The sequence below is a fragment of the Anser cygnoides genome, chromosome 2, assembly GCF_040182565.1.
Source record: "Anser cygnoides isolate HZ-2024a breed goose chromosome 2, Taihu_goose_T2T_genome, whole genome shotgun sequence".
NCBI lineage: Eukaryota > Metazoa > Chordata > Aves > Anseriformes > Anatidae > Anser > Anser cygnoides.
Window position 1 is genome coordinate 32,381,712 of NC_089874.1, and position 24,310 is coordinate 32,406,021.

At 37.2% G+C, this 24,310-nt stretch overlaps 1 protein-coding gene across 4 annotated transcripts in view; it reads left to right on the top strand.

Moving 5' to 3' along the window:
• The window catches only part of HDAC9 (histone deacetylase 9), a 480,254-nt gene that overhangs the window by 49,033 nt on the left and 406,911 nt on the right, over positions 1-24,310 (top strand). The window contains exon 1 of one of the 4 annotated variants that reach the window (XM_013171797.3): positions 22,722-22,810. The exons of 2 other annotated variants lie outside the window; for them this stretch is intronic. In XM_013171797.3, coding sequence (XP_013027251.2) covers positions 22,774-22,810 — 37 coding nt within the window. In that variant the 5' untranslated portion in view covers positions 22,722-22,773. Of the gene's footprint in view, positions 1-22,721; positions 22,811-24,310 lie in introns of those variants that run through there. One more of the 4 variants, XM_048068355.2, reaches the window with a different exon arrangement.

The window sequence follows — 24,310 nt, forward strand, 5'->3', positions numbered from 1 at the left end:
ATAGAGGGAGCTGAATCTGAATAATGATGCCAGGAGTGTATTTCTGCAGAAGCTATTTAATAAAAGCTGAGCAGAACCCCTGCTTTAAAATAAAATAAATAAATAAATAAAAATTGCAGCTAGTCTGTGTTTTGAGACAGTAGTATTTTGAGGCAATACCCTGCAATAAAGGCCAGTGCACAACACACACACTTCAAGCTACATGAAGAAAACAGACATGAGATATTTTTCACAGCTTCCCCTAGGGTGCTTGTGTTGTTCCTCAAGCCTTGAAGTATATCTTTAGTGAGGTCAAGTGGATACAGCTCATTTAGATATCCCCAACTCAGATTTCAGTAGTTGCTGTGGGTGCAGACAGCACTCTGGTATTGCTCAAAAGCTGTCTCAGGTCCTGGTAAATCTCCTTTTCTTGTGTCAAAACATTCAGCTGTTGCCCTAGACAAGGTTTTGTGGACATATTCCACAAAAGTAAGTGTAAACGAAGACAGGATAATCCTGAAATAGCCACTGAGTGCTTTGTCTCTTCTATTCAGCTTTCTCACAAAGCCTAGAAGCAGAGAGAGGAATTCAAAACGTAGTGTACTTATATGAAATTACTACATCACCTTTCTCCTCTGTTATTTCTGTGACTTCATCACCTTTTCAGACTGGTACATTCGAATATGCCTTTTGTACAGTGTTCTTGGATGCACTTGAGGGGTCTACTTGCTCCCCCTCACCAAAAATGCAAGAAAGCTTACTCCTGACAGAACTCCTTAATCCATTAGCATCCAAGGAAGCTATGACAAATGAACAATAGTGTTTCGATTTCAATGGACTGACTACGAGTACCTATAGCCTTGTAGAGGCATCATTCATTCTCTGGCAGGGAGACACTAACAGGTGGCTGCAGTAGCTGTCTTTGGGGTACAGATCTGTCTATACAAGGGACGTTAGCAGTACACTTCTTTCAGCAATAGTAAGAAAGCCCAAGCCAATCAACTGAATAATGAACCAAAATCAGAATTTGCATGTAGAGAAGGATTAGGATGAAAGACATTGACAAAGGGGTTAAAGAAGAAAGCATCACGGGGAAGGGGAAAAAAGTTAAGAGTGGAAACCCTAAAAGATGTCATAGAGGAGAGGTGAACACTGGATTTGGCTAAAAGAACAGGGACAAGGTCATAAGAAAAAGGGTACAGAGAGAAAACACGCAGAAACATGAGAATGCATGAGAATAGGTGTGTCTAAAGTGTGAGTAAAGAGTAGGTTTTTTGTTGTTGTTGTTTTTTTTAAAGAACTTCCCTGGGAAATAGCCTCACTTCCGTTTGCCATCGGTCCTGGGTGTTGTGAGGGAACTTGGACAATTCTCTGGTGTTGAGCATGCCTGTGCTGCTGAAATGGAGGTTCATTTAAAAGTTGGCTAGCACTTTACAGCTAGTCAGTACTTTATGGTGCTGAAACCATTCCCACTGATGGGATTCGAAGGTATTTAGCTAGCATTAGTTTCTAAGTCCATTATATTGCTGAGGTAGCTCAGTGGATGTAGGCTGGAAGAGCAAATTCCTTTAATTGCTTGCTAAAGGGATACCTGGATTACTTTCTTTATCTTTTTATTTTCATACCTCTGGGAAGTATTTCCAGAAACAGCAGAAACCTTAAACTTTCTGGACTGAGAGTGCTTTCTGAATAACTCTGTCTAGAGCCCACCTCTGGGAGCACTCCCTCTGAGCTTCCTTTGCTACCTTGAGCTGCCCGCTTATGTTCCCGCAGTTAGGGATCAGAGGTGGAGGAGGCTGCAGGTACTATGCACGGTATTCTGGGCAATAAAATAGGTTGCAAGTGCATGCAAAACAGAATCAGTGTTAAAAAATTACAGTGTGGATTAGCTTTAGTTTTAGTTATGTTTAATTTCTTTACATAGATAGTGATCTTCCCCCCCCTTCCCCCCCCCACTATGATGTTGTAGTGTAGTTATACCATGGAGTTAAGAACAGATTTAAAAACAAAACAAAACAAAACTCCCCATGTCCTACCTTGAACCTTTCTGGTGTGTATATTTAATATCCTAGTGACAGGCAGGGTTTGACAGCACAGGAAGGACCTGGTATTTTACAGTCAAAAATCCTGTAGAAACCGTGTATGTATTTGTGTATGTATGTATAAGTGTGTATGTATGTGTGTGTGTTTATATACGTAAATCTGCAGATAGGTCTGCCAGTGCTTCTTGGACTTGCAACATCCTCTGTTCTGACAGTTTCAGGGCTTTAGTAGGAACAATTATGCATTGTTTTCCTGTCCAGTATTAATTTTCTTAGATAGCAGGGACAGTATGCTACCTGATGCACGTGACTGCATGGTGTACTGAGTTGAGCTGTCCAGGTAATCTATAGAATTGAATTGGAAAAAAAGTTTTTTTTTGTGGAGCATTTGGACCAGGATGCGTGTACTCTACTGCTAGGACATGCTAGGAGCTTATTTCTGTATTAAATCAGCCTGTTGTCTAGCACCTTCTTCTCCTTCCTGCCATTCAGGCTCTCCAGAGATGCTTTCTGCAGTCCTGCAAAGAGCCCAGAGGTGAGCAAGGTCTCTTTAATTAGTGCACATAATGTTTTATTCAATCATCCACCCATGTCGCACAGTGACTGTGCCACAAGAATTGCACAAAGCTTTTCTTAACTGTAGGCGGTTGTTCATTTATTAATGTAAACACCATGTGCCTTGGATGTGTGAGCCCTAAAAATAAACTAGCAGAGTTAAAAATAGATCGCTGGGAGTACTGAGATGCTGCTTAATCAGAACCAGCTGCAAGCTGTCTAGAAAATGTAAGTTATATGAGCCAGATGGCTTTTGCCCTTTTTGCTTTAGACAGCATGTAATTTGGGTAACTACAGCTACAGTAATGTATTTTCCCAGTCAAACTGTTTGATAAACATATTTGTTTCAAACAGACACTTCCAATTAGAGAACCAGCAAAATGTTAATTTATTTTAATATTTCTCCACATGGGTAAGCCAAAGGAAGGTTACATAATACTAAATTCAAAGGCATGCACAATAGCTGCTCACAGCTGTATTTGGTAGGGACCAGATTATGACTGTGCATCTTTGCACAACAGCACTTTTACTCTGGGAACAATCCCACTGAAACCAATGGGAGAATGGCTGAAATCAAATCAATGGCCTAACGATCAGTGGGACTTGCGTGGTGTAAGTTTGTAGGAGTAAAGTATTATGCAAAATGTAAGTGTGTCATAGTGATACCTGGCAAGTGTACGTCAAAGGAACAGCCCCTGTTATTTCAGGCAGGGTTCATTTTAGCATTTTTGCTTAACTGATGGAAAAAAATAAATAAATCAAAACCTATTCCAAGGCTTGCCAGTTTCCACAGTTTGCTGGCCTGCTCTGGGGGACAAGTTACTTGTCTAGGAAATGAGAAACCAAAGCTCAAGACTGCTTTATTTGACATAGAACAATCTAGGGGAGGGAATTCTGCTTTGCATGAGGGGCTTGAATGTGAATATCTTGCCTTGCTGTAGCATCCTAACTCTGTGTAAAAGGTCTATTAATCTGCAGCTGGGGAGCACAATGTGGAAGAAGCATAGCCTACATATAACTTGCTATTCAGCATAGGATTTATCAGACTAGGCTTACATTATGTTTATATGAAAACCTGGGCAAAGGAAATAGAATGCATTTCAAGAAGCAGCCTCTTCTGGGAATTGTCGTAACAAAAGCCAGGCTGTACAAAGCTAGAAAGTAGTGATCAGGTTTTTTTAGCAGATGAGGACAGAAGATCCCAAAGTGCAGAGATCCAGAAATGAGTTGAGGTATACGTAAGGCCTCTGAAAACCAGGATTGATTAAGGTGCCTATTTCTCAGGCAGTTGAAACAAATTACCTACAGCTAGCTTGAAGCAGTCATATTTAATGATTAAATATCCACCTATTCTTCTCACATCAGTTTTTTTTGTTTTCCGTGATAACTGGATTTACTTAAGATCTGGATGCTCTATTGATGTTTTAGCTTGTTTTTTAATGCTTTTTGAAATATTTACATTTTCTGAACGAAATGCTTTTTCCTCCAGAAATTTTTCTTTATATTCAAGAAGAACTTCTCTTTCCCTGCTTCATCTGATCTCCTGGAATCCCTCAGCTTCAGTGTCTACCATACAAATCATCATCATTTCATAAACTTAAGCCTTCTATGAGAAACCACACAAAAATTCTAGCTTGTCTCGGAAGGCAGCACTAACAACTCGAACTAGCTCAGTGATGGTTGGGCAAGATAACCCCCCAAATATCTATAATTAAATGTATCTACAATGCAAAGCTATCTGAAATTGGTAGTGTGGCACTCTTGCCATTTAATTCTTTTGCACCCGTCATGCTCATGAGTCATGAGTTTTTTGTTTTTTTTTTTGACAGTGGTAAATAGATTAATCATTTTTTGTGTGGCCTGTAATTTTTTTTTTTCTAGCTGATGTCAGGCAGAATTTTAGGTTACAAGCTTTTTGGAAACATTTCAGTATGAAAATAACTTTCAAAAATGCTTTGAAAATAGGTTAATTTACATATTTTTTTTAATTGCACTTGTTTGGTCTGTTTGATCATTGGCTGAAACAAATAGCGATTTAAGAACTTGCAAATCTGTCCTTGCCTGAACATGATTGCAAATTCAATTTATAAGTGGATCTTAAAATAGTAACACTTACAGTCAGGTTCTAAGATGTTTTAGGTTGAAATCAAATTATAGGAATTTACTAGTTTTTGACAGGAGAAGTGATAAAGCTGTGCAGATGAATTTTTAAGTAGCTGTATACATGACATGCAATCTTAAACTGATGAATGTCTGGATTTAGATCATCCCAGCTGTAGGAAAAGCTCTGTGATGATTTGATTGCTCCAGGCTTTCTCACTTCAGTGTTTTGTCAGTGACCTAGAAATGGTTCCCAGTCTTATTTACCATAGGATAAATATGACCCACTCCTAAGCAGGAGAGCAAGAGAGGAAGGGGAAATGAGTTCCCTTGAGCTCTTAGGTTGAGGTTTCAGCATTTCCTTTATTAAGAATCTGTTAGCGGAGAGAAATAATGCATTGCATATCTAGTACTCCCTTTCCCACTTATCTGATGGAAAGGTTAAGGTTAGGCATAGAATTAGCTTTCCACTGACTATGCTGTTTAGCAGATCTGACTGGGTACAAGCAAAGAAGCATGCTGTCCCAGTAGACTTATGTTGCAGTAAACTGTTCTGTAGGAGTTGCTTTTAGCGGTGGGAGGAGCAAAAGAGGAAACCTTTGACCCAATTTAGAGCAAATCATTGACTTCTGATCTGCTGATTTTACTCTAACTTTTAAAAACTCAGTTAACTCATTTAACCTTCTTCTCAAATGCCACATATAAAAGGCATTGCAATGCAAAATTTACTCATTCTCATCTTTTTAGCATACTTTTTTTTTTTTTCTGAAACAACTGGATTTCATTAAAGTCTGGAAATAACTTTTGGTTGAACTGATTCTCAGTTGTTTGAAATGTGTTTAGTTTTTTGTTTAAATCCAGGTCTACCACTGACCATGCTAAGATGTAGACTGAGGGGCCTTCAGCAGGAAGCTGTGCAGTAGGAGAGGTTGCTTTCTCTTACTAGTCTTCAGTTCAGGGCTTGTTTTTCTGTGCTGTGTTTTTCTTGTTTTTCTGTATCCCTGAGCATAGCGGCATGCACCCTAGGTTGTTACAGCAATCAGCTTACACCAATAGTTTAAATATTAGTTTATTAGTGGTTTTGCAAGATTTCTTGTTAATTGAATTAAACGAGCTCATTTCCAAATTTAAGAAATTATTTCTCAGTAAGGAAATCCATCCTGAATATCTTCAGGTGTTGAGTTACCTGTTCAGGCTTCTTCCTTTTTTCAGCATGACACTGCCTCACTCACCTTAGTGTTTTTCAGACGTGGCCTCAGCAGAGTAAGGGAAGGCTGCAAGGGCTGGGCTGCATCCTCGGCAGCCAGGTCGTGTCCATTGACCTCCATCTTTAGGTCAGAATTCGTTTCTTCCTTCCTAGTTGCAGTGCACGGCCTGAGAATTATTATAAACGACATAGGCTTGGCATTTCCTGTGAGCAATGGGTAATTTTAGACTATTTTACTTAACCTGAGTTTGTACATGAAACCAAATCTCACGTATTGCTTTCTTATGTTTAGGATGGGTTTATGCCTGTATATAGATAAGAAGAAGGTGGTTAAACAATGAAAATAGCAAAGTGACCACAGATTTCACTGTGTGTACTTCTGCGTTACTTCATTTCAGATTTTAAGGGAAAAAAAATATGTTGTTTTGGAAAATGCTAAATTAATTTCCTATATAAAAATAAATTTATATGGTTATTATGATTGTTTCCAGATTTAGCTGGAAATCTCCCTCTGAGATTACTTTTAGTGTTAGTCTAAAAATACAGCTTTGTCCTTCTTTTAACACCACCACCAGAAAGGAGAAATTCTTTATTCCAAACCTAATAATTTAAATGCAAATGCCTCTTTTTAAAACAGAAAAAAATGAGAAAGCTGTAAAGGCTAATGCTTTTTATAAGGGGTCTTACATAACTGTAGTGTATGCTCTTAAAACTACCCAGGCTTTTCTGCATACCGTTTCTGAGATCTTTGGGCTTGTTTACACAAGGACACTCAAAAAAAATAATCTACAGTAACTGGAATTATAAATCGAAGTGGATAGTTAAATTGTATTAAAACCTTGTTCAGCATGCATTCAAAATTACAGTTCCATAATTTAATTTATCTTAATTTATTTTGGATGTGAACTAAGCTACATGGAATTAATTTAATCCTGAAAGAGTATCCATAATAGAGTTTAGCTGGTCTAACCACTCTTCTTTAAAAGGAAATCTGGATTGTTTTAATGCATTTTCATGTTCCTCAGAAAGTCTTCTTCATTTAAGATGAAATTTCAAAGAATTGCTATTGTATATGTTTTTTTTTTTTTCCTGTTTTAAACTTACAGTGTTACAATAAGCATAACCATTTACTCACCCATGTTTGGTTCTTACTGCCTCAGGAAATTCACAGTAACATAACACTGAAACCAGAAAAATTACTCTGTGTCATACTATGACTACAGAATTGGCTCAAGCCACTTCAATTGGTTATTTGTAGTTCACAATCTGAATAAATTACAGAACAGTCTGTAAGTACAATTAAGAGCTGCTGAGTTTTTTCCATGTTTTGTTGAGAGGAAGTCAAACTGAAGTGCTCAGAAAAAAAGCATTCTTCACTGTCTTAATAGACCTAGCACAGCCCTGGGAATATTTGGGCTTGCCTGAGGTGCTTGTTTCATTGGGACTATCTGAGATCTGGCTACTTCTTTTCCGTTACCCAAAGAGGGCCTCGTTTGAATTGCGCGGTCATCCCCTACGTGATTTTACTGAACGTAATTTTCCAGTTTCTTTAGAGTGATTTGCTCTTTCCTTGGAAGAGTGTCCTTGAGAGGTAGGCTGGAACCATGACATTTGTGAACCGCTTCAGGGTTGGACCCTCTTGTTTTTCTCCCACCCTGATATCTAAATACAGATCAATTTCATAATCTGTATTAAAGTTGATTTGGAAAATCCGTATAAGATGTAAGAATTCACATAAGAACCCTCTTCTAGAATGTCAGCTTTACAGTTACTTGAGTTGTTTATGCTATGCACGCCTAGAAAGCTGTGGCTATTGTAGGTGTTCCACGTTACTGTTCCTTTTGTTAGCAGATGTGGTAGAAGAGGGTCCAGAAGTCTTCTCCTATTGGAACTTGTCCCATCAGTTTAAATATATTTTGTTTGTTTGTTTGTTTGTTTTTGGTTAGCTCTATTTTAAACTAATTTTGAGATTTATTTTTTTTTTGTGACTGTTCTTCAAATATACATGTTAAGTTATGTAAAAAACATTTTCTCCGTATTTTTTTTTAGTGTTGAATCTTTTAAATAATAGAATGTCAGGAGAAATGAGTGCATGTTATTTCTTTATCTCTGAGGATTTAGGATTTATGATGGTAACAGAAATGGAAGAGCAGAATATTATCTCTTTCCTGGTCTTTTCTTATATATACTAAAGAGTTAATTTTTCAGTATTTTTATTTTGGTGGGTATCTAGGTAATTTCATTAATTGTGATGATCCAAGGCCATCTCAGCCTTGTAACAGTAACACATACTAGCAGTTCTCATCTTTCTTACATTTTTTAAAACTATGCTATGTTTTTGCATATTGGCCTTTTGGATGAAAGAGTCATATCATTTTACAGGAGTTTCTAATATTAGTTTGAAAACTATTGATGCTACTGTTTGACTTAAAGGCAGTTTGACCCTTGTCAGTGCTTATCTGATCCCTGTATCCTTAGGATGTCTCTTTCCTAAGTTGCCACACTGATACTTCTCTCACCCCCACCCCCAAGTCATAATTTTAGTTGTCTCATCCCAATCTTCTGTGCTCAGTATGTGTTCAAAAGATTTATTTACATTTCTGTCGTGAGTAAATTAAAATAACTTTGTTGAAAATGGCTTCATAGGTCTTGAGTTTTCCATTTTCCAGTTCCTGTATACTTGTATTCTAATCTGCTGGAAAAGTTAACAAATGAAAGGTAAAAGAAATGCAAATACTTCTTATACATGCCTTCAGCACAGCTCCTGGGTGCTCGAAGAGATAAAACTACTTATTGAATTCTTTGATAATATTCCTAATAACAACTCAAAATTGTGGATTTTGTCTCTCTATCATACTTTGTTGGTAGAAGGTATAATTACAAAAAGTGCAGGAATTGCAGAAGCTAACAACAGTGATCAGGATTATTCAGCAGCAGGCTGAGTATGAATTTAGAAAACAATAGCTTTCTTGTAAGTGGAAAACAGTATCTAGTTTGTGATGTAAAAATATTCACTTAAAATATTCACATTTTACCAATAAGTGTGTTATTTAAACTCCTAATACTTATTTGCATTTCAAATCAGTATCTTTCCAGTATCTACTGAACTGTTTGCAGTTGAGAAGTTCTGTTATTTTATTGTGCATATACAACTGTAAGAAAGATGGTTTCCTTAATAAGCAATATTAATTTCCTGAAGTACTTTTAAATTATATGTTCTTTTAAAATATATGGAAGCAGTGTAATATGTTTTTGGTGTTTTTTACTTATTATTAATTTTTTTTAAGATATAAGAGACGCATTGGCATTTTCAGGCGTTTAACATGGAGTGATTCAAATATACATGTAGAAGTCCTTTCTGATAATTTAAATGCATGGTATGAGTTAGCTCGTGAGGTACTTTTCAACTTGGTACTGACCAAACACATTTCAGATGGCAGATTTCAGGTTTTCAGTTAGCACAAATAAGCACAGCAGCATGGTTTGCTAAGACCAGTCCATCTTCAGGTCACTGAAGAAATGGATGCTACAAAACTCAGTAGAAAAGTCTTCTCTGTCCTGGACGAGACAGCAGGGACTTTAAGGAAGAGTGGAATAAAAAAGATGCACATAGGAACAACAACAGCAGAAAAAGAGCTTCACTGTAATAAAGGCTTAAATCCTTCTGAAGGGTTCGACAGTCATGTAGGTGAGGGGGGTTGGGGCAGTATGGTCTCTTTGGATTTTCAAGAGTTTTTGTGAGAGACGTTTTTAAGGAAAGGTTTTTAAGGAAACACAACCTGAACTGGTATATGAGGGAAAATTCTTTGCTACTGAGGTGGATAGGGTGAGAAAGTGGATAAAGGTAGGATATGGGCAGAAATAAAGGTTACAAAGGGTGTTCTGGAGGGGTATCAGCTGGGACCTCTGCTGTTCAGCAGTTTATAATTAACCCCAGAAGGGGCTGAGCTCTAAAGCAGGAAATTATGCTGGTAATGTGAAGTAATTAAAGATGAGAGACAGTTGTAAAGAGTTGGAGAAAAACATTTTGGATTTGAGCAGTAAAGTAGCAAATAAAATTCAGCACGGGTAGATGGGAATCAATGCACATGAGGAACAGTTATTGTAATATTGTGTATGATGTGTTGGGCTCCAAAAATAGTGCAATCACTAAGGAGTAAGGTCTTGAGATTTTAATATTCCCATGAAAATATCTAATGAGTAGTATTCAGTAAAGTGAGTTAAGTACTTAGAATTATTAGGAAAGAAATAAAAAATAAAAACCTGAATACATTATTATACCAGTATATAAATTTAAGGTTTTCCTAGGCCATGGTACAGTGTGCAGCTTTGTTTCTTTCATCTCAAAAAGAATTTGGTAGAAAGAATTTAAGTACGAAAAGACAATGATCTGTTATGGAAGAGCTTTCTGTATAAGGAAAGAGGGAATTTAGTAGTACTTGGTATAAGCCGTCAAAGTCATAGATAGCATGGGAGAAGGTTGATATGGGTTAGTTTTCTCTGTCTCTTCATCAAATGGATAGGAGGCAGGTTTAAAATAAACAGATTTATTCTTCATAGGCAACAGTGGTGGAAAGCCTTGCTGAGGATATTGTTGGAGCTAAAATTATTTATCTGTGTTGAAGCGAAGTCAGGACACGTACATGGTGAGAAATGCATGGTTACTCAATATTCAGTGATCATATTAGCCTCAGAAAGTTCCTTAAGCAGAAGGTATTTGGAGTCTGGAAGAGCATCCAGGGGAGTATCATACACATCCCATTCTTACTTTTCCCTAGACATCTGCTTATGAATATTGATAAAGATAAGATATTGGTCTTATACATCATCTAACGAACAATTGTTGCTGTTGCCTGTTATCTTTGTTGTTTTCCCAGTTTTTAAACTAAGATTTTTATAGATCATTCCTGTTTAAAAAGAAAAAAATTAGAACACAAGCCCATCTCTTCATTACTTAATGGAAGAAACTGTGAAAACAGTACCAAGTAGTTTGAAGGCTCTTTTAGATGTCTAGCATTATTACTTTTGAATAATGAATAGTTAAAATAACTGAATATTAGCCCTTTACACTGTTCATATATATACTTATATATTAAAATTGTTTATACATATAATTTTATATATATATATAATATTAGTAATTCACAGTAGGACTATGAGATGCTTCAGGTGTATGTAGACAATGGTCTTCTGTCTTGGTGCTAGTTGTGTTTTTGTTGGAGTTCCCTTTTGCTTAGTAAAAGAGTTGTTGACCGGAATATACCCTGCAAAGACTCTATGCTGTTAAAGAAGTTGTTTTTCATAACTATCCATTAGCATTTAACATTGAAAAGCCATTCTGGTAGCCAACAGTACTAAAGCCGAAAAAATACCTCATGTAGTGTTGGCTTTAGTTTTCAGTTTGTGGAAACAGAACATGCTAGCTTCCAGTGTGAAGTAGTGGGGTATGGAGCAGCAAAGAATGCTGCAGATTACCTGGGTCTGTGTGGCTGCAGGTGGGTTAATGACAATTATTAAATGCTAATGATCCAGCTGGGTTGTGAGGTGAGGCAGTAACCTGATTCGCAGGCAGATAAACTATGGGGATAAATGTAGAGTTTATCGTGGTAAGGGGGAGTGTTTCTGATGACTAAAACAGCATGGCAATTACATGTTTTGCTTTTGTTTTGCTAGTTTATGTAAGTAGAGAAGTTTACTTGACAGTGGCGTCAATGGATGAGAACACAGAGGAGTGGAAACCACCACAGATCAGTGTGTGGCTGGGGGCTCCCTCCGTGACACTGGGTGAGCAGAGCTAATGTCCCCTGTTGGAGTGTTTCATGCCCTGGTGGGTTGCATAGAGTGGACCACTCCTTAGCAGGAGTCATGAAGCGAATACAGAAAACCCTATGAGAGCAGTGTACGGGGTAGGTGGTACTGAGAGGGCAATGCTAGTAGAAATATATCTGTGAAAGAATAGTTCCATTGTTGTTAAGTAAATAACTTTTCCTTGGATAATGATTATTGGCTCTGAGGACTGGGGGAAAATAGATTAAAAACATTGAAATTAAAAGGTGTGAAGACACGCTTAAGGGAAGGTAAGTGCACAAAGCTTTGTAAATTATTTGTTCATGTTTGATGTCCAGAAATTGCCCTAAGAACAAGGGCTCTGCTGGACTGGAGTTGTGCAACTAGCATTTGAGGCAATCAATGTGTGAAGAAGCAACATCATTTGCAACCGATTTTCAGAGTTCTTGCATCCAAAATCTCTTTTGCTGAAGCTTTGAGGAATTCTTAAAAGTAACGTGTGTCCTCTCAGAATATCCCCAAACAAATGAAAAATTCCTGGGTTTTTGAAGGTCAATAAAACATGTAGAAGCTCTATCCAGACAAAGCTTGCTCAGAGAGGAGCTTCAGAGGAAGGTTAATAGCCCAGTTATTCAGTTTAGTGAGCCCTTTTTAGACTGAACCTTATAAGATCAGGAGTAAATAAATTACTTTGTCAAAATTAGTTTTCTCATATATATATATATATATATACACACACTTTAGATTAGAAGATATTTACATGTCTGTATAATAAATTTCTTGTTCTATAGACTTTAGTATTGGGTAGAACATGTACAAACTGTGTGGTTGAACGAGTGATACTTTTTGCTTCATATGATTAAGTTCCACACAATGTTCTCTAAATAGACAAGAAAGCACTTAGTTGGTAAGCAATGTGTGCACATCTAGAATGGAAAACAGTATTATACTTTAGCTAGTTGTGTCATGTGAAATTCTTATTTTTTTTGTATCTGTACAAATTCAAAATTATTGCGATGATTAAAAATGGAGAGGGAGACTGTCAAGTTATTTTTCAAATCCTGTAGGAAAAAAGAGTAAGTAAGTAGTAGGGCTTTCAAATTACCATTGCCTCACTAATTGCTGTTCAGATATTATGCAGTCTTTGAATTTGCCTCAGATATGAGAAGTTTAACTTGCTGTCACTGAGTATGATGGGATCAAAGATTTAGAAAAATGCTTACCAGATTTGTGAATGTTTTTTAGATCTTGTGGATGTTTAGCATTCTTTTTCATCCACCCTTTAATGAGGTAATCTTACAATTTGGGACACTACTGTTTTCCATTCAGAAACATTTACAATAGCAGAAAAAGTAATTAGGGTTACTAGGAGATAGGATATGATACCGTTCCTGTTTGACAGACATCGACCAGAGGGAAAATGTGTAAAACTTTGTCCTTTTTCCTCCCACCTGTCCCCCCACATCTGACTGGGGACTGATTAAAAAGCTGGTTTTGGTGCCCTCACTCAAAGTAAACTCAAGTCTGGTGGAGGGGTACAGGAGCATGCTTCATGAGGTACTCTTTTTCTGTCATTAAAGTAACATGGAAACTGGCCAAAAAGCCTCTAAGTTTATCTGAAGTAACACTTGCAGCTTTGTGGAAGTATGCGGCTGAGTAATAGTACAAAAATAGCAAGTTATTTTGAGGAAGAGCATATGTTCTATAACAATGAGAAATTGGTATACAGATAAAAGAAATTATGGATCTAAATATAAATTTCAGATGAGAAAGATCTGTGGCTTAGTGCCACACAGTCTTCTGTAGATACAGCCATTAGAAGTTGTTTAATGCTCGTTCTTCTATCATAGTTATTTAAAGAAGCATCATCATTGATAAATTGCTGCACTGCCTTAAAGGTGCACATTTTGTAGTCTGTAGCAGTACAGATAATAGGCACTTCTTATATTAGACTGCACACCGATATACAGCGTACCGTACAGCAATAATTGCATGCGCTTTGTTTTTTTTTCTACTTACAGGAAAGGTACATTGTAGAACCATACTATTTGCTTACTGTTTAAAGACACTGACAGCCAAATGCAGCTATCTCCTGTTAGAATCCAAAATGAAGAAAACATTGGATCAGACTCGCAGGTTACTTGAGAAGGCATTTATATATATGTGCTTAGACACAGGAAAACAACTGCAGCTTGTAAAATATAGTGCAAAATTCTCCATGCTTCCGCAGATAATTGCAGAATTGATTTTTTTTTTAAGACGAGGGGAAAAAAAAAAGCTTTGAGGTACTGCTCTGAGGATTAAAATTTTCCTTCATAGAAGTCGCTTTATTTCATGGAAGAGATTAGTTTCTCTACAAAAAAAAAAAAAATGAACACAGTGCAAGTTGACAGTCAAAATTGCTCCTTTTGAATGTTTTTTATTTTTCCTAGTTTCTCCTTAAATGATTAGAGATGGGCATACATAAAAAATCCTACTGGTGAGCAGGACAAGAGATCAGATTAAGTTGCAATTAGATTTGGAAAACTAGAACCTAAAGCACTGCCAAATAAAATCTGTATAGAGCCACTCTGTTCATCAAGTTCTGTGTGGTCAGTGTAAAGCTCTTTTGAAAGCTGGAGAGAGATTATGTACAATATAATCTTTATTGTTAAAATTTTACTTTGCAGGAGGTAAGTTTGAAAGTATTAGACCTTATGAAAGTCTCTGCAAATCAAAAATCAGTTCTCGTTTGATTTGTCACTAAATTTTTTTCTTCTTTTCTGATCCACTTACGCTTCAAAAATTTTACATGCCAACTTGAACTTGCTGTCATTTGCTATCCATAAACAAGATGGATTCGTGCAGTACTTCTCTTTCAGAAGAGGAAGAAATACAAAGGAGAGCAGTACAGGATTTAGGAGAAAAAGCCAAGGAGAGGTTAAAGAATTCAGCTGGCATTAGGCATATCATCTCTGAATAGTTTAAAATTTGTTTTCAAACTTATCCTCTCTCTCTCTTTGTAATCAGCCTGATCTGATTAGTGTCTGTATAAACTACCTGTGTTGCTGAGGAGAAACAAGGAGTAAAGGAAAATTCCAACAGGGACACAGAAAATTACAGAGAAACTGGGAGAAAAGAAGAGGAAAAGAATCTGTAAGGGATTTTCCTCTTCTGTTTTTTCAGATGTTTTCTCTGTAATGCTGAAAGTATGAGAGACGAGTAAATATAGTAACTTTAGCTCTTGCATTTACAATTCCCTGAAAAAGAGAGGCCAGTTTCCTAGGAGCCCGTAGTGATCTCTGCAGCTAAAGTAGAGCCAAAAAAGAGAAGCATGGGAGGTAAGGTGGTCTTTATGCTGTTAACACTTCTAATGCAGAAGTGTCTGTTTGGTTGCTGGAGTTGTCTTCAAATTGTAAAAGATCAAGTAAAATAAGTAGGTAAATGAATAAAAACTTAGTGATTTTTCTTTATATCCAGGATCTGTTTGGTAGGTGCTTTTGGTACGTGCTACAGTTCCTGGCTGGGCTGCATACTCAGTTTTATTTCCTGTGAAAATCAGTGTGCAGAGGAATAGCTGATAGATGTCTGGACCTCAGCCTAATACAGAGTTCAGATGCAGTCTGGGAACTTAAAAATAAGCAAATTATTGGCAAAAAGGCAGGAGAACACAAAAATATCACTATCTGCCCCAGCCAGCTGAGAAATCTGGACAGTTATGGAGTTGTCCTATTGAACACTTGGCTAAAATGAGCCATAGGAGTATGCTCTCTGACCATTTGGAGAGAAGGTGGAAAATCCTTTTCTTTGTTAAGGGGGGGGAGCAAAGTGTTTTTCATGGTGTTTCCTCTATAGAGATATTGCTAGTACTCTATTTTACTTGTTTATTCTTGTGATTTAAGAAAAGCTCCATCCAAAATGCTCCTCATTTGGAGCTTTGTGCATCCATGCCATATGTTAAAAACGTGGGGAAGAGTAGTTGTAGAATCTGTGCAGCAACACTTGTCCTTTATCTCCCTCCCCACCCACACTGAAATAACAGACTTGGAGTCTGTTATCCTCAGCACCGCTTTTTCCTCCTGTGAATGTCGATTTTCCAGATGTACCAGGTCAATGCTCTCCAAACTGACCAGGGATTTTTATTTTATTTTATTTTTCTTGGTTTTGTGACTCACATTTTGAGGACCTATTTTTAGGTTCTTAAAAGCACTGGAGTGGTGTATCTGGACTAAGTATACCAAAAATTGAAACCTTAACAGCAACTAAAGGTGAATACAAAAAATCACTTTCAGTTTTTTGAAGTACTGCTGCAGCTATGTTGTATACCAGCTCTGCAACATGTTTTATGCCATTTTTCATATTTTCAGTTTGTCATCTAGAAATTAAAGGAAACTTTTAAAAGGTCCCAGAAGCCAATTTGAATATTTTTGACACAGCTTAAATGGTGTAGTCTCAAGTGAGAAATTATATCCCATTTAACTTGTACATTCTAGTATTTTGGCTTATTTCCAGATTTGCTGCATACTCTGAAATGTGCAGAAGAAGAGGGCAAAAGATCTCATCCTGTCTGATCTAATCTTGCTTAAAGTTGTTTCACTCTTAGCATCCTGTGATGGTCATTTTTAGCTATGGGATCATAAACAGCCTTTAATGCTTGATTTGTCTTCTTTCACACTGAGAATAAAGGAAGCGTCTAGAATGTATTACGAAGTTGAGTGCGTGCAAGTGTCTAGTAGATCAGAGTTGTTAATAGAAATGTTACAAAGGGTGGTATTACCATTTCACACTCAAATAACTCTGCACAGATGTAAAACTGATGATTTTGCATTGCATAAGTGTTTGCCAAATGAAACATCACTGCATATTAAATAGAAAACCGTTATGCTTTTGTTATCAGTGATTTGGCCTTGTGCATAATGTGCTTAATTCTATGTGTTTTGATAGGTAAGAACCTCAATTTCTGAAAATGGTATGTTTTAAAACGAGTAGTTATCTCCCTTCAAAAGTTTTCCCTCAAACACGTAATTCTTTGTGATAGCTTGACATATGTTTTTTTGGTCATCTCTTATTATTCTTTTTAAGACCTACTGTGGAGAATGGCCCTGATTGTATTATCAAAGGTAACGGGGAGTTGGATCATAAGAGAACACAATATCTCAGAAAATTAACTTGTTCTAAAATAGATTTAGAAGTTCTGGCATCCTTGGAGTCTTATCACGTAGTAAGAATGTGTGATATAAGAACAAATACCTACAAAATATGTCTCTTCTTCTGGCAGTGGAACATAAACAACATAAGAAGGTAGAGAGACACTTGTTTGTGACTATCACTCATTGAGGGGGCAGCAATCAACCATCTTGGAGCAACTCCATCCTGGAACAGCTTGAGGGGCCCATCCTGACATGATCAAGACACAAGTTAGGTTTGTCTTCTACACTCCAAAAATACACTGTTATTTTTCTAAACTAAATTTTCTACTTGAGTAACGTGAAACAGAACAAAGAAGGTTTTCATCTAATCTAGTGCTTATTTAGTCTCCTTGTAGGAGAAAGCCATTTGGATGTTAGAGAAGCCTCAAGGTAGTCCTGAAAAGTACAGCTGGGGTTGATTCAGCTGTAACATCAGTAATTCTGGAGGTTTTCTCTGAAGGATTTCTCAGCTTCAAGAAGAGCTACTGCATGCAGTGCTGCCTGAACCTTGGGAATAGGAAGACTAGTGGTTTTTTTTTGTTGTTGTTTGTTTGTTTGTTTTTTTTACCCCCCAGAACTTTCCTAGAATACAAAGTTCTGTGACTGTCTGAGGGCTACCTCATAGCACACATCACACACATTGTGATGTGCAACAGTGACATTGTGAAACTGAATTAGGACCCTTTTCCAGTCTGTTGAATTGACTGTAACTTTGTTTAGTAGTAAAAGGTCACTTTTAAAAATGATAACGTTTCTGTTTTGTCCCCATGGACACCTTTTTGTAGAATCTGCTTTTTTTTTTCCTACTCTCTTTTCTCCCCACCCTTTCGGCAAACATATTATAAAGAAACAGCTTAGGGAAATGAAACAAGCTGTCCAAATTTGTAAAAGTTGCACTTCCTCAAGGAATTTCAGCAATGTATAACAGTTGGTCTAAATGGGGATTGGAACAGTTTAGATATCTTTATTTGTTTTTAATTTAAATGGGAAGAAGAACTGTAATGATCTCTTAAGAGAGCAAGGATGATTTTTTAGGAAATGGCTTGATATTTACATAGTTAACAGTTACACTGGAAGACAAATAGATATTTAATATGTAAAACAACTTTTCCTATTTTTTGTGTTTTTCAAAATGAAAAAAATAGCTATTTTTTGTGTTGCGGTGGTGTTAATGTAGTAGAAATGTGAGCAAGCACAGCAGTGTTTGCACGTTTAGAAGTGGAATGGATGTAGTAGTAGACACCATAGTTAACTACACCAAAATGTGTAATGTGCCCTAGATGTATGGCATGTTTACCATGTGGCATATATATTAGCTATATATATTGCAACTAATGAAGAAAGCTGTATGCTACTGTGCTACCTCCAGTAGAATAATTTCTATCTATTTTAAAGCTTACTCAATAAGCTAGTTTGCAAGTGAATACTGATATTTCAGCAGATAGCGAAAGGATTTTTCTATTGATTTTTCTAGAGAAGAGAGTATCCACTTCACGTGATGCAATCCATACATAGCATTAGTAATTTAGCTCTGTTCTTGTGGTTTAAGCAACTGCTTTATCTTGTGCTGTGATTCTCATAATCTGTAGAAAGGCAGAAGCAGATACAGAGAGGAGTTGTGTGCAGGGCATACTAATAGGATTGCCAGCTTTGCTTCTCTTATGAGTTCCAAAGACCCCAGATTTGTGTATCTTCAGGAAAAGTGCTGAAAGCTTTTTATGGAGATTTGAAAGACAATTTGTTGATTTAGTAACTACAGAGAGAATCTGATAGCAACTTTTGGGGGGCAATTTTAAGGTAGTTTTGTCATTTTGGGGTATAGTTAGCATACATAAAGCACAGTTGCCCTTTTGTGTTTACAGGAATGTTGACTGTTTGAATAGACTTGTTTGAAAGCATCTCTTAAAAGTGTGTAGGTAGTGATGATAAGGTAGGTGTGCAATCATCACTGAATCACAGAATGGTTTGGATTGGAAGGGACCTTTAAACCTCTAGTCCAAGCTGCCTGCCATGGGAGATAAGGGGGGGCTTTATGCAAAAGCTTAGATGGAAGAAATGTAAATTCAGAAGTAATGGACAGTTTAGGAAAAAAAACTTTACCGTGAGGGTGGCCAAACAGTGGAACAGGCTTCCTAGAGAGGTGGTTGATGTCCCATGCCTGTCAGTGTTTAAGAGGCATTTGGACAATGACTTCAATAACGTGCTTTAACTTGCGGTTAGCCCTGAAGTGGTCAGGCAGTTGGACTAGATGATCTCTGAAGGTCCCTTCCAATGGGACTGTTCTATTCTACTCCACTATTTTGATTTAAATGAGGTGTATTAATATTCTGAAAGTTACCAAATATTACACTGACTATGGAGCAGATGAAAGACCTATATGCAGTCATCTTCCCTTTCCCTCATTGATAAGGCTGAATGAGCACAGTTTGATTGAAGTCAGTAAAGGAGTACATCTATGCTCCAGCTAGGGGTTTTATCCTCTGGGTAATCTGAATTCTGTTCTAGATTTTACTACAGACTACTTTATCACTCATTACAATTAAAATTTCTGGATCATGTACAAGTAGAAATCCAGGGAAAAACGTAAAGATGCCTAGATGATCTGGCACTATTTGAAGTCAATAACCCCTTTTCATATTATGTTAGTAGCAGCATTGTACCATGAGTTAACCAGTAGTAGAAAATCCAAGTATAGAATCCTTGGGGCTGTGCTGTTAGCATAGCTGTCCACCACTCAGTAATGTTCCTTTTTTTTTTTAAACTATATTTTATATATCATGTTGTGCAGCTGTCACCTTCCACAATGTGTGGTTTATTTATTTATTTTATTTTATTTTTGTTGTTGTTTTAAGCCTTTGAGGTAAATGAAGCACCACTGGTAGAGTATTTGACTTGAAGACAAGTGTCTGTGCAATAGGCATGACAAACACTTGGAAAATAAGGCAATGCATCCTGGGTAGAGGAGATAAAAGGAAAAAATAATTATCAATTGGAATAACATAAATAATGTGTCATTCGTATTTAGTGTACTTTTAAATGTTGATGTGAAAATCTCCTGTATTAGGAGTTACTTGCATTCAGTAACTTAAGAAATTCAAATATACGTATTTGTATATTTTAAAGAAGCATCTTGACAGAAATCCTGTAAAGTGAAGAGAGATTAATTCTCCTCCTCAATGGACAGGCAAAAAAGATGTATATCTGAGGGAGTAAAGGAGAAAATTGATCGCGTGTTAATGATCATTTTGCAGAACGTGTACGACACATGGATATTGCAGTAGATGCTAAAAATATGTAAATAACTTTGATTTTGGATGAGCCAGGGTAGTAATTATTTCAGAAGTGAAAAGGAATATTTAAAAAGCCTTAAGAGAAGACGTTTTCTTGGCATGTGGCTAAAGACGCAGCAACCCACCCTCAATTTCCCTGAATGAATGTGGTGGAAAGCCCTCAAAACTGCTCTGAATCTATCAGGCTCAGATTTCTTTGCATCAGTGCAGCCATTAGAAGGGAGAGAGAAGCTGTGCTTACGCCAAAGGACATCTTTAGTGTTAACAATGGTAACAGCCCAGCTGTGAGTGAATCCATGTTGGAATAAATACATGCCATACATGGTTTTTACCATCAAGGTGAAACTCTGGGACAGTCTTTTAACAGGGAGAAGGGGAGACCCCTAGCAGTTATGAATGTGAAATACTTGCTTACTATACCAGGAAACTGTGTCAGGAACAGGTAGCATCACCTGGTCCACATTCTTACTCCTCCGGAGCAAAGTGCTGTCCCATAACCTCTACAAGTTGCATTTTCTCCAGGTTGTGGAGAGTCTCAATCTCTCCGGACCCTGCTTCTTTGTCCTCTCAGGAGAGGGAAAATGGTTCTGCAGAGGTTGGTTAGTAAGTAAACAGCTCTGTTAATTTCTTAGATATTGTAAGATCGTTTGCACTGTCAAGCTACAGGAAATGGTGCTTGGCAATACCCAGCTAAATGCTGTTGCCGGCAAGATGAAACCAAAACGCCATGATGAGTGTCCTGCCGTGAAAGAGAGTTAACGATGTGTGCAGAACACACTTCTGTTGGGCACGCTGAAAGTTTTTGCATTTTGAAATGCAGCTTCTCCAGTGTGCTAGCTGAGCAATCCCTAGCTATGGGTGGGAGAGGGGAAATGTGAGAGGCAGGGGAAGTATGACGGAGCCTGTGCTGGGTGTTTGTGAGGTGGTTCTCTCTAGAAAAGCCAGAGAGCTTCTGTGAGCTGCTGGCTGGGGTAGTGCCTTCGATGCCGGGGGAGGGGGGCACAGAGGGTGCAGCCCTTGTGGCTTCGCTCAAGTGTTGGTTTTTGGTATGTTGTGTGGTGGGGAGAAAGGTGGAGCATTGATCTAGCTTGTGATTTATCTCAAGTACTCAAAACCCTGAAAAACTGGATTGTTTCGGCACTGAATCTTTGATGTGCTTTAGAAATGCTGAAGAAAGGCATTGAGTAAAACACTAGACCACAAAACATAAAAATAAACTAGGGCTATTTCTGTGGCTTAGCTTTAACCAGCTTGTGTTTAGCTGTTTTACATTATTGTAATGCACAAAAACAAAGGAAGATGTCTTGTTTTTTTTCAAATACTGTTGCTAAAAGTAGAAATTCTTTCACAGTGTTTAAAGGAGCTCAGGACACAGAGGTTGTGTTAATTCTTTCAGAGCTCCTTTTGCATGTGGTGTTAAGCTTTGTATTTTAGAAAAAATCACGGCTCAGCAATGAAATTGGAATTTGAAGTAAACTCCAAAGAACCAGATTGTTACCTGGAATGAAGAAGCGTACAGTGCAGGCATGAAAATACATATAAGATGGAGCTTTAAGACAAAAATCATCTTATTAATTCAAAAGTACTGGTGTCCTTTTTAGGTGTTTTCTGTCTCTCGTTACCCTTGGTCACTTTTACCTGTAAGAAGTGATTATAAAATACCACTATTTTGTTAGATAGCATCTGATTTTCATGTACAGGTGTATAAACACCTGTGCAGTGGTTGAAACACAAGACTGGGAGGATCTCACCCTCTTCTCCTCTGGGGAAGCATTGCTTTTGAGAAGTTGGTGGGTCTGTGCTTTCTAACCTGAGATTTAACTAGTACAATTCAGTCAGTGATGTGCTATCAGAGTAATCGGCAAGTGATTCCCAAAGGGGAGGAGAGCTGTGGGAGTCAGCAGGAACTCATGTAGAGCACTGGATGCCTTCTGGCAACTGAGCCCAAGGTAAATGCAGTGGTGCTAACTGCAGGTTGAGGGAGAGTCAGTCTTATTGCAGAACACTGACCTGCCTGGCTAAGGAAGAGGTTTGCAGAACTGAATCTGAACCCTCTCGTTTAATTTTGAGTTTGGGAACAGTGCCAAGAGCTGCGTGGTTTTTTGTTTTGTTTTGTTTTTCCCTTAATGTGCCATGGCACTCTGTCTTGTGTAATACATTCTGGCTTGTAATTTACATTAAAAATTGCTGTCCATAGACTCCAAAGTCAGCTGGATCAATTCTGTTGGGTAACTTGACTAATGATACATACAGCTAATTTATTCTTCCATCCCCACTAATGCAGAATGGTCTGTGTTTTATTAGCTTCATTTCAAAGCAGCAATGAGAAAAAAGTACATAAGATTTTTTCTACTTTTTTTTCCCCAAGTAAGCTTGGATATTGTATCTAGTGTTTTATTGTGGCTCTGAGTATTAAACATCTTTACATCTGGTTTGAAACACAGCACTAATCCTACAAAACTGGTATGACTTTTTTTTTAACAAATAAAAGAAGGAACTGGGATGGTAAGCTGAATTATGAGCCCACATAGTTAGGTACTGCTATAAGAAGTGGGAGGGAATAACAGAACCAGTTAGTTGACTAACCACTTCCCTTCATTGTTGCTTTTAATATTAGAACAGCCTTGCTAGCTTTCTAAACCACCATGAGTTACAAAAATGAGACAATGTACGCTCTTGCTGGTAAGTTCCTTTCCTTTAAGATCTAAACTGAAACTAGAATTGGAATTGATCCTCAGTGATTTAAATCTGAATTAAGATGTATTGCTGTAGGTTTTCCATAATCATAAAAAATATGGTACAGTGTGGTGTTGTTCATAGTAAACAAATCTAGGCAGTTACATTCCTGCCTTAACAGCAGATTTTCTTCATGCAGGGTCAGAAGGGTGTATCCCTTAATAAATTACAAACTTACTACTGAAGTAATAATAACAGTTGAAAAAAACAATGCAAGCCTGTAAGGTCACAAAGGTGATTTAAATGACTTTTTTGAATGAGCTGTAAAATGAACTTCCATGTCTCTCTCGAGTACTATATGCTGTTCTGTGCTGTCCTTTCGTGAGCTGCAGTCATGTATGCTGGTTGCTATTACTACTTGGTTAGCTGGAGAATTCCTATTTCATGGCTTCTGTTGCAGGTCCTATTAGTAATAATTATCAAAGTTAAAAATCTTAATATCTACACCTGTGCTGTAGTCTAATATTTCTTTTTGGACTGTGCCTGTTAGGCGTATTTATATATATTTCATATATATAATACATTAAAATAAACAAATGCTGTTTGGTAGTCTTATTTCTAAATATATCACATCAGGTTATTTAATATTTAAGGCTGAAATAAATTTTGTTTATACTCTTGCCATGCTCACAGGATTGTCAATCGATGATACAGACTGTAGGAAGTAAAAGCCTGGTGTCTCAAGAGCACTACAGTTAAGGCTGTTTTTACTGGTCTGAATGGGAACTTGGTTGGATTCTCAGTACTGAGCAAAAAGCTGTAACTGGAGTTTCAGCTGTAACAGTTATTTCTTTTTGTCTTATCTGTAATGTATCTGTGAAGTGGCTAAATATACCCCAAAACTAGGGAACGACATAATAGTTCATACTCTATTTTATAACATTGTTCATTTAGTGGGATGCACTAGCTTGTGTTGTCAGTATATTTATTTACTCAATAGATTTATGTGAAATGTATTGTCAGCTTTCTAATGATATACCTGTCCTCATAAATCAAAAAACAAACAAACAAAAAAAAACAAACAAAACCCCACAAAAATAACCCCAACAACATAAACCAACCAAACAACAACAACAAAAACTGGTGTTTTTTTTTTTAGGGAAAGCATCATTTTAAAAGGTGTCAGTATATTTTTAGGTTCTTCATTCAAAACCTGAACGAATAATTACTTTATTGCAAGCTCTCTGTTCCCATTAATGCTCTACAATTTCTGCAACAGTTACTTTCAGCTAGATTCAGCTAGGAGCAACCTTGAGTTAGCCAGCCACACTTGACCTAGAATGTGGCTTTACTGTAATAAAAAGGCTTTCACTTAATCTATTGTTAATATCAATGTTTTTGGAGAGCCATAAGCAAAACATTAGTAACTCTTGTAAGGAGAGAAAAAAAATCTAAACAGCATACAAGTTACGGGGTAGTAATGGCTGCAGCATGTGTCAATTTTTG